The sequence below is a fragment of the Haliaeetus leucocephalus genome, unplaced genomic scaffold, assembly GCF_000737465.1.
Source record: "Haliaeetus leucocephalus isolate CR32 unplaced genomic scaffold, Haliaeetus_leucocephalus-4.0 Scaffold395, whole genome shotgun sequence".
Lineage (NCBI taxonomy): Eukaryota > Metazoa > Chordata > Aves > Accipitriformes > Accipitridae > Haliaeetus > Haliaeetus leucocephalus.
In genome coordinates this window covers 4,261,502-4,271,844 of record NW_010972831.1, presented here as the reverse complement: position 1 = coordinate 4,271,844, position 10,343 = coordinate 4,261,502, and the positions used below count along the sequence as shown (strand labels likewise).

Below are 10,343 nucleotides of genomic sequence, written 5' to 3'. Positions count from 1 at the left end.
CTACCGCCCGCCCCCCCCCCCCCCCCCATCGATAAGTTCTCATTTCGTTCGGTTTCCTGGTGTGTATTAAAATCGCCGCGAGGGGTTGTGCTCTACCTGCTCAGGAGCTGAATTACCTCTGACCTGCGGAGAGGGGCAGCCCCTCTTTGTTGTCGATGTTGTAGTGTGCGACCACACGAATCGGTAAAGGTAGTCTTTGTTTTCTTCTCCCCTCCCCGGTATTTCCAATTAGGTTAATGCACTCTGTGTGCCCAGCTGGAAACGTAGGCGTTTTCCCGGTCGTGAGAGGGTGGCTAGAAGAGTTAGTGTAATACCTGCTGTAGCTGTGTCTGGCGCAGCCCCTTGCGCTGGTATGGGTGATGTCACGGACTGTAAGGATAGGTAATGTCCATGAGCTGTAATGGCATGATGTATCTTTACCAATGATGTCATACTTCACACTAAAAGTTTAAAAAAAAAAAAAAAAAAAAAGTTACCTGAAATTTTGTTTATTCTGCACCAACAGGTCTTCAAAATTTATCCAAATTTTATTATTTTATCAGGAAAAAAAAGAAATTTGTGTAGATCGAATACGTTAAGACAGACAATAAGTGATGTAAATTGTTGAATAAAAATTTTAAAGTTTGTGGGTGTCAGCGTGAGTTTCTTTTCTGCGCTCTCAGGGAGCATCCCCTAGCCCCAGGGACGCTGCGTGGCTGACGACTTTCATGACTCGACTTTCGTTCCCTCAAGGCTGACAGCACTGGCCCCAAAACCCACGAGCAGCGCGGCACCAGTGGCTCTGTGTACGTGGGTGCTCGGTGGGGCAGGGGGCTGGGAGTGTCCTTTACCTCGACAGGGGAGGGCAGGGAGGAAAGGAAGCCACGTGGCGCAGAGCTGGGGTTTTGGCTGCTGTGTTTGTGTGTACGAGACAGTTGGGGGATGAACTTGCCTTGGTGTGAACCCCACCGGGCTTCAGCCCTGCTTAAAATAAGCAGGGAAGAGTCTGGTCCCTGCTACTGGCACAGGGATGTGTGACTTTAATCCCAAACACTCAACAGCAAACACCAAGCTGGTTTATCTTTTTCTTTCAGTCACATTTATTGGCAATTGTGGCAGTTGGTACCGTTTGGGAGTGTTGTTCCATAAGCAGTTGCAGTACAAGAAGGGGTGGTTATTTCAGGAGGGGAGTATTAGCACCAAAAGGGAGCCGGTGAGCTTTAGAAACCTTGCAACGATGTACTGGAAAGTGCGGAGTTACTGCTGGACACGCCTGATGGATTGGATCTGGGAGGTCTGGGCGTGCGAACCCCACTCTCTCCAGTGCTTGTAGTCTCCTCCGTGGTGGTCAGACTCCAGGACGTACTGGTAGCCACGGTACCCGGGATACTGGTAGCAAACCCAGCTGGAAGAAAAGGAGTCGTCAGGCGGCCGTAAGGGGGACAAGAGGTAAGCCGGGGGTTATGGGGTGTCCCCCCTCCAGCTGTGGTAGCACAGCGACGGCAGCGGTTTGTCCCTGCCCTGTGGTCCTTTGCCCATCACTTACGCGCCACACTGGATCTTCATGGAGCCCACTTCGTTGTTGGCCCAGCCCATGGCCTGCAGCGAGGGGTAGTCGTCGCCTATCTCCCACTGGCGGCCGATGAAGTTGTCTTTCTCGAAGATGGTGATCTTGGATTCCTTGTGATTCTGGGGGGGAAGAGCAGGGGGTGAGGGGGAGGCAGTGCTCCCTCTGCAGCGTGGATGGGAACAGTGGGGCAATGCCTGTTCCTCCCTATGGCATTGCTCACAGGGTTTTCTGGAGACAGAGGTGTTCAGACCCTGGCCTGGCTTTTTTGGGGGTGGGGTGCTGGTTTTCCCATAACCCAGATGTGTGGAGGTGCTCAGCAGGGTGGTGCTGGGCCAGGATGGGGCAGGGGTTGACCTGGGAGGTGTCAGTGACAGCTATGTCACAGCTGCTGTCTCAGGCTCGCTCCCTTGCCCTGGCGCTACTGCCCTGGACATTTTAATGGCATCAGAGACGCGAGAGCTCCGTAGGAGCCAGGACACTCACAGCGGAGCAGACAGGGCGGAAGGACATCAGGCGCTCGATGTGATAGGCGTTGCTGCCACTCCAGGCGTCCCAGCGTGGGTACTCTCCCCTCTCCAGGATGAACTGCTGTCCGCAGAAGCCGGTGTGCTCATAACCGACCCAGCTGCAAAAACAGAGCAAGGGCTGCCAGGGCTTCCTGTGGCAGCTCTGGGCCTCCTGCTCGGGGCTGGCACCAGGGCATAGATATAGGTGCAAGGAAGAGGTTGGGGTCTGGCCTCTGCCCACAAGTCCGGGAGGAAAGGAAGAGGTGCTGGATGTGTAACCGTGTCTGGTGCCTGGGACGCTGCCTGCGTGGCAGCGCCAGCATCCCCTGGCTGAGGCGGGTGATGGGGTCCCTCCCTCTCCCTCGAGGGGCCCAGCCTGCGAGGGTGGCTCGCTTTCCCCTAACTGCTCTGTGGTTATTTACGCAGACCGGCATCGCATTAGCATGCCATGGGATGCCGCTGGCTGCCCTTCTCTCCCAAAGGCCTCATTTCTTACTTGTTTCCCAATTACAACCTGGTACAGCTGGAAAGACCTCAATTCCTAATGCCCAAACCAGGCAGAACTCATCTGGCTCTGGGCCAGGCAGGGAGCTGTTGCCTTTCCCCTTTCTGGGTCCCCCTCTTTGCTGAAAACAAACAAGGAGAGGTGAGAGGGGTGCCTCCGCCCTGCAGGACACATTTTGTAAGCCCTGGTGCTGCCCACACAAGAGCCTGCCTGTCCCCAGGTTGGAGACCTCTCCTGGGCACGTCCCCTTACAGAGACTGGGGACGGGACAGCCGCAGCCGGGAGGCAGAGGCTGGGGTGGAGGCTGGAAGGAAGATGGCACAGGCTGTGCAGCCCACAGACCCCCTGCTTTTTGGGTACGCGGGGTGCTGAGGGACACACTGAGCTGGGGGGGTCGAGGGCCTCTTGCCACCGACCAAAACTGAGACTCGGTCCCATGTCTCGCAGTCGGCCTCCCCCCGTGCAAGGTGAACAGCCTGATTAGGAACACGTCAACTGGAGCAGTGAGCTGATTACGGTGTGAGCACGCATGCCGCTGTAATCCCATTAGCATTACAAATCCTAAATATAGCAGCGCAAATCTATCTTGTCTGCTTCCCCAGCCCCAGCGGGATGCTTGCCCTGGGGACCGCTCCTTACACACAGCGTCTCGGAGCAGCTCGGGCGATGTCTTGCCTGTGCCAGGGAAGATTCCCATGCGCAGAGAGAAGCCCGGCTCTGCTCCCTACCCCTATCAGCGACTGGGGCAGCCCAGCGCAGACTGCGGGAAGGCTCTGCTCTGGCCCTGGGGAGCTGCACAGTGTGGGGAAAGCGTGGGGCAGAGCAGGACTGGGCCCTGGGGCATGAAACAGTGGTTCTTAGGCACGATACTTCACAGGGTTACACAGGCAGGATGGGGACCAGGCTGAGCTCAAGAACCACTTGCTGAGCACTGATCGCTGCATCCTTGGGCAGCATCCCTGCTGGGCACCAGGGAGCTCCAAACCTGGCTGCTCCCAGACTGCGGGAGGCAGTTTTGGATAATGCCAAAGCCACTGCCACCGTCCTCTGGCCCTCTGTCTGTATCGGTGCTGCCCAGCGCTGGCTGCTCTACCCTCGGAGGGTGGCATCCCCCGTGCCTGGCTTCCCCCAGCTGAGCAAAGTAAGGACAGCCAGCCCTGCTCCATGCTCAGGCACCCCTAGTCCCGCCAGCCCGCCTGGGAAAGCATCCCCACCGCTGGCAGCCAGGTACTCACGCGCCGCACTCCACCTTCAGGGAGCGGATGTTGTCAAAGCCGCACTCCATGATGTTTGGACAGGCTGAAGTGAACTCCATCCTCTTGCCCTGGAAGTTTTCTTGGTCGTACACAGTGATCTGGAACGGAGAGCGAGCTGCCAAGTTGGGAACCGCACGGCAGCGGTCCCAGGCGATTCAGCGCCTCTTCGAGACAGAGGGTCGCGCTCCGTCCAGGGAAGAGCCGGCGGAGGCTGCACCGGGCACCCCTCTGGGCTGGGACGCAGCCCCACATGCCTCCACGCATCCCTGCACTGCTGGCCCCGCGGCGCCCTGCCTTGGTGTCGGGGGAGCCACACGCTGGCCCCCGCTCCACTCTCCTGCTCACCCCTGCGGAGATCAGTTCCCGGGGCAGTGGTGCCGTCTGGAGAGAGGAGCGGAGCCGTTCTGGGACAGGCGGGTGGCAGGGCTGTGGCTGGCGGTTCTCCCGGCCTCTGCTCCGAAAGCTCTAGGGCAAAGAGGATTAACGGGGGAAAGGGCGAGGGGGAACTCCCCGGTGGGCTGTGGCTGATGCTCTCCTCTCCCACGACAGCTCCAGGCTTCGGCGGGGTGCACCCTGCTTGCGCACATGCTTCTCCTCTCCCTCTCAGCTCTTTCCTCGAACCGTGTCCCCATAGCTATTGCCAGACCCCTTGGGGCTGCTCCCCACCTTGCTCCGCTGTGCCCACTGCCCCCTTTGCAGCCCTCGTGCCTGACTGGCCCCTGCCTACCCTGCCTGCACTGACAGGGGAGGGCGAATAACAGCGTGTGGCTTTTGGGGACTGCTCTAACTGCATGGCACAGGACAACCAGTAAGAGCAGGGCACGGCTGGGCCAGGGTGCTGCAAAGAGGCTTACGAAAAACACCCGGGAGGGGCGTGAGCAGGTGGGAGGCAAGTTCCCGTGGGCAGAGAACAGGGGTACCTTGCTTCCTGTGCTCCCCCCTGCCTCACTGCCCGCTGTGCAGCTTTCCTGGCCCCGAAGACTGGCTTTGTCCCTCTCCCCGTGTCCCACCTGCACACTGGGAAAGGCGAGGTACAGGGGGTGCAAGGACATACCTTCCAAGGGCCCATGGGGACAGGCAGAGGGTTTGTCTGAGCCATCTTTGCTGCTGGAACGGTGTCTGGAGAAGGAAGGAAAAGCCATTTGTACCGCAGCGTGCCCCTGTGCATCCCTGCTGCCTGCTCATGGGGCTGGGGGCCGGCTCTGTGCCCGCTGCCCACGGCGCCTGTTCGAAGGCAGCTGCCCCGCTGCTGGGGACAAGCCATGCCAGTCGTAGCGAGACCCTCTTGCTAGCCGCAGGACAGTGTGGAGGCAAGGCAGGGGGCTCCGGGACACATCCAAAGCAGGATGCTCCCTTCTCACCGTGCGGTGCCCCTTTCCTCCTCCCAGCCATGGCACGGAGCCGGCACACCTGCCAGGGCACAGTGCCCAGCTCCCCCTTCTCCTTCCCCGAGGCCAGGCCATTGCTAGGAAAAACATCCCCGAACTGGAGCAGGGAGCTGCGGTGGGGGGCAAGGGCTGCCCGGTACATGGCGGTGTCCAAGAGATCCGCCTGCGCCTCTGTCCCTGCCCCGGCACCCCAGCTATGCCTCTCTTGGGAGGCGCGGTGGGCTCCCACGGATGGCCCCGGCTAATGGTGGGAGATGCCAACCGGTGTGCCGTGCCGGTGACCAGGTCCAGGTGGGTGCCAGGAGCGGGGTGCCCTGCGGTAGAGGGGCTCTCAGCCACCCTGGCTGCCAGCAGGGACATGTGAGCCTGTCTTTTGCCACGGGAAATGGCGACTGTCCCTCTGGGTGTCTTTTGCCACCAGGCAGGAGGAAGGGTGTCTGCCCGGCAAGCCGGCAGCGGCAGGGGCGAGCAGGGGGCGAGGTGGGAGAGGTGCGAATCGGTCCCAGGACTCACCTAGCTCAGGCGGTTACTGCTGCTTCGCCCATGTAATGTTTGCCTACTTCAGCGGCTCGGCTTTTATAGGGTGCTGCTGGCTGGGAGCCGGTGCCAGTGTTTGCAGAGCCGTCAGCACAATGCTTGCTCTGGCATTGTCCCACTGATCCCCGGAGATTTCAGCTGCTCATCCCCATGGTCTGAGCCACATTCTTAGGGAAAAAGAAAAAAAAAAAAAATTTTGATAATAAAAAAAAAAATAATCGGGGCGGCTGTTTGCACAGATAATCTTGGGCACAAATGACTCAACGTTTTGACTGCTCTGGCATTTTCCAGGGGCAATGCACCGCGCCGTCATGGGGCAAGCGTGGGGGCTGGCCCGGCCCTGGCACCGGTTGGCACAGTGGGGATGGCACGGCACCCTCCCGGTGAGACCCCGCGGGTGGTAGGCTCAGCTGGGTGCCTACCGAGCACCACCATTGCCCTGCTCTGCCGGCCAACGGCGGGTCCCCATCTCCATGCCGGTGCGGACACCCTCCTCCCACCGTGGCCTCATGGTGGGCAAGAGGGGACCGTGAGGCTGCTCCTCCCAGCACACTGGGAGCCAGTGTGGGGCTTCCCATTCACCGGCCCGGCAACCACAGCCCCATGGCCGCACTGAGCCCCGGTGCTCGCCCCCCTCAGCTCCATGCAGCGGTGCCATCGCTCCGGCCCTGTTCCCCCTGGGGGGAGCCGCCACGGGCCTGGGAGGCCTCAGGCCTGCGGTAACCTTGGCAACGAGGCACCCCTAGGCCTCAGGCCTCACAGTAACCATGACAACCAGTTCCCGCTCCCCCTTCCCAGCAGCATGGCTCCCTCAAGGGCCCTGGGCAGGGTGGGCGCTGCAGGCCCCAGGGTGCCATGGCGGGCACAGGCCCAGGCCATTGGGGGTCACGAGGCGAGCGCAGCGGCGCAGGCTGCTGCCTCAGCGCATGGCTGCCGGCACAATGCACCGCCCGCGTCTGACTGCCCCTTTTGTCTCCCCGCCGGGCGGCCGGCACAAAACAAAATGCCCCGTCAGCGCTGCCCGCGGCGGCACGGCCTGGCACCCGGCCCGGGGGACCGTGGCGGGGCCGTGCTGCAGGGATGGCACCCAACCAGCCCAGCCTGAGGGGGCCCAGAGGGGTCCTGGGCGACCCCTTCTGCAGGCAGCGCTCTGCCATAGCGGGGGGAAGCTGGGGCTCGCCGGGGCTTTTGCCCTCGCCGGCTGCTGCCACGCGCGGCAACCGAGCCTGGGCGCTGTGGGGGGCACGGGGATGGGGATGGGGTTGGCCAAGCTGGGGGGATGACTGGGAAGCAGAGCTGTGGGGTTGCACCCCTGAGGCTGACTCTGGCTCCCGGGGCTGACTGTACTGCCACATCCCGGCAAACGTGGGGTCGGGGAAAGGGAGGAGCAGAGCCACCTGCCCGCTGCGGGGCTGCCAAAAAAGTGGGGCTGGTGGTGGGAACACTCCTGCAAAGCCCGCCGGGCACCCTCCCTGCACACCCTGCCATGTGCACCCCTGGTTGCGAGGGGGAGGCCGGGCTGGAACTCGTCCCCCGGCTCCCTCCAGACCCTCGGGCATGCCCTGGCCGTGGCTTCGGCCGCCCCGGGGATGCGGAGGCTTTGCCAGGAGCTTGGTGCCGCTAGAGGGAGAGCGTATCCCAAGCAGGCCAGGCCGCAGCAGGCGCATGCGGGTGTACAGCCTGTGTAAGGGGTGTACGGCACTGCACACCCCTCTACACCCCACACCTGGCTCCCCTTGGAAGGGAAAACGCCGGCTCTGGCTGCAAACAGTCCCAGGGCAAAGCCTGGAGCCAGCAGCCACCCCAGGCCAGGAGCAGGGTCGGGGGAAGGCCCCCCCCTGCACACCCCAGGTCCGGCATGGCCAAGGGCAGGTCACCTTCAGCAGAGAGCAGGACCCCAGGGTATGGCTCGGGGTGCTGCGGGCTCCCCAACCGCTCTCCAAGCTCACACCGAGCACTGTTGGTGGGGCAGGTCCCCCCCTTCCCTGCGAGGACCTGGGGGGACGGCGGTGAGCGCCCGGGGAGCCACCGCTGCGAGGATGCTGGCGGGTCCATGGGTTGTCTGGAACAACTGGTTTTTCTAGATCCCAGAGACTATAAAAAAGCAGTGACCTATTTAGGAAACCCCACGGTGCTTCAAAACAGATGCTTTCGCTCCCAGCCCGGCTTGGGGCCCTTGCCGCTCTGGCCAGCCGTCTGCGCCCGCCGGGGTCACCACAAAATGCCGCTGGCACCAGTGCTCTGTCCCGCTTCTCCCTAAAAAGCTTTGGGCAACACAGAGACTTTCCTTGGGCACGGGGCTTGCTGGTGCCTGTGAAACCCCATGCCAGGGGAAAGCTCTTATGGCAGCCCAGCCCAGGGAAAGGGGCTGCAAGGTCGGACGGGATCTTGTGGGCATTGGGCACCTGGCTGCCTTGTCGGGAAGCACAGAGGTGTTTAGCCCTGGGGAGGTGGCAGGAGGCTGGCCCCGCTGGGTGGCTGCTTGTGGCAGGGCTGTGTGAGACACCGGGGACCCTGCGCTGTCCCACGGCTCAGCAGTTCCAACCGGCATCAGCCCCGCCACCACCTGCCCAGCACGATAAGGAAGCAGGAGCTGCCGCAGGCTGTAACCGGCTGTTCACCCGCCTGTGCTGGGGAAGCAGGGCAGAAGTACAGTCACACAACGTGTCCCCTCGCCACCGCAGCCGGAAAACCCTCCCGGCAGCCGAGCCAGGGCTCTGCCTCCCCTCCAGCTCACCCATCCCTGTCCCTGCTTTCCGGACGGCTGCGGCTCCCTGCGCTCGGTGCCACGTGCCTGGGACAAAGGAAAGTGTGACAAAAGCAGGCGCCTGCGCTCGCTGCCACCATCCTTTGCAGCTGCAAGGGCTGCGTCTCCTCCATCGCCGTGTCCCGAGGCCCAAGGCCCAGCACGGGGCCCCTTGCACGACTGCCAGCTTGCTGTCGCCGTGCTCCCGCACACACGTGCTGCTCCGCTGCTGCAGTGGCGCCGTGTCCTGGGCACGTGCTGTGCACTGGAAATCATACCCAGCCTTACCCCTGCAAGGGAACAGGGGCTTGTGATGCCCAGGCAAGCATATCCCAAGACGGGGGGGTGAACACAGTGTGATTCCCAGTGCTCGTGAAGGTGCTGTTTGCTGCTGCAGAGGTGCTCCATGCTGAGGGCTGGATGGCAGGGGCCTATCCCCCATGCACGGCAGGGCTCAGCCTCCAGCTAGCATAGAGCCTGGCACTGCTGCGCAGCAAGGCAAGGTGGTGAGGCTGCGGCTGCAGGGAGACCCAAGTCTCCCTCGCCCTGTCACACTCATTGCAGGAGGGCCAGGACCACGTGGCTCAGCCCAGCTCAGCCTCCGATGGATGGTGGCAGGGTTTTGGAGTGAGCGCTCTGGGGTGCCCCAGGGCAGGGCAGGAGCCGTGGGAGGTGGCAAGGATGGGGCTGGGGGCAGACCCCTGTCTCTCTAGGTCCCTCTGTCCACCCTGAGCTTTCCAACGGAGATGAAGTGCTCCCCGAAAAGTGCTTTTGGAAAGAGCTTGTGGATGCCTGCATCTGGGGTCCCTGTTCCCCAAGCCCCGCTCCAGCTTCCCCAGGCTGCTGGGCCACCCACGTCCCGCAAAGGGCCCAGCGGTGGCCCAACTGCTCCCAGGTCCGATGGCAAGGGAGGTTGTCCCAGCACAGAGGCTGCAGGGCTTGTCCTGAAACCATCTGTCCTAGGGCAGCCACTGCTGGCCTTCATGCCGTGCGTGGTCAAGGGGGTGCCGCAGGATTTTAGTTGTATCTGACTGACCCTGATGTGACGTCCCAAAGCTGGGCACGAGTGGAAGGGGTGTAACAAAGGCTTTGCGGCTCTTGTTGCTGGGCTCGCTGAGAGATGCTCGTCGTTAATCACGTGCTGTCTCCTGGCCAAGGCAGCCAGGCACCGTCCTGAACAGTCTGGTTCCTGCAGGCTTACAGCCTTCCCTGGGGACAGGCGGTGTGAGGAGAAGCACCGGTCACAAAATGGCTCTGCAGGCTGCTCCACCACGTCCTGCTTTGTATTCCCCAGGCTCAGCCCACGCAGCTGCCGGTGGGGACCGGCCACCCCGCTCCAGCAGCCTGAAGCCCTCCCCACGCCGGATCGGGCGCTGCTCTCGATGGGATCCTTCCGAAAAGAGGAACCCCAGGAACGTGCGCGCTGGCGCGACACGCGGCGCTGCGCGTGCACCAGCGTGAACGCACGGCCCGCGAGCGTGTTTTCCAGTGCGCGTGTTGCGTTGCAGGGCGAGGACGGGTGCGTGTTGCGGGGCTGTGCCAGCGGGATCGCGCGTTGCTGCTGCGTGCTCACCACGCGTGTGAGCACACGCGCGTGTGTGTGTGCACCAGATGGGCAAAAGCGGGCCTGCACGTGTTCCCGTGTGCGCTGCGGGGTGCGGATGAGTGCACACCCCAGTTTAAGAGCAGGTACGGGTGTTGCAGGGCGCACCCCGTCCGTGGGTACATTCGGGGTGCGCTGCGGACACGCACCGACCGTGCCTTACGGCTACGCACCGGAGCTGCCTATCGCAACGCCTGAACGTTCCCGAATAAACCGAAAAAAAAAAAACAAATGTAAGGGCAAGGTGGGGCAT

The 10,343-nt window shown here is 62.3% G+C and overlaps 2 protein-coding genes across 2 annotated transcripts in view; one reads left to right on the top strand and one right to left on the bottom strand.

Moving 5' to 3' along the window:
- The window catches only part of NUFIP2 (nuclear fragile X mental retardation protein interacting protein 2), a 36,832-nt gene that overhangs the window by 21,453 nt on the left and 5,036 nt on the right, over positions 1–10,343 (top strand). The gene's annotated exons all lie outside the window — the stretch shown is intronic.
- CRYBA1 (crystallin, beta A1) lies at positions 1,056–5,749 on the bottom strand. The gene is given in 7 exon segments (XM_010573676.1): positions 1,056–1,384; positions 1,526–1,668; positions 2,033–2,174; positions 3,796–3,914; positions 4,871–4,935; positions 5,718–5,730; positions 5,732–5,749. Coding segments are annotated over 7 exon segments (648 nt in total). The 3' UTR covers positions 1,056–1,236.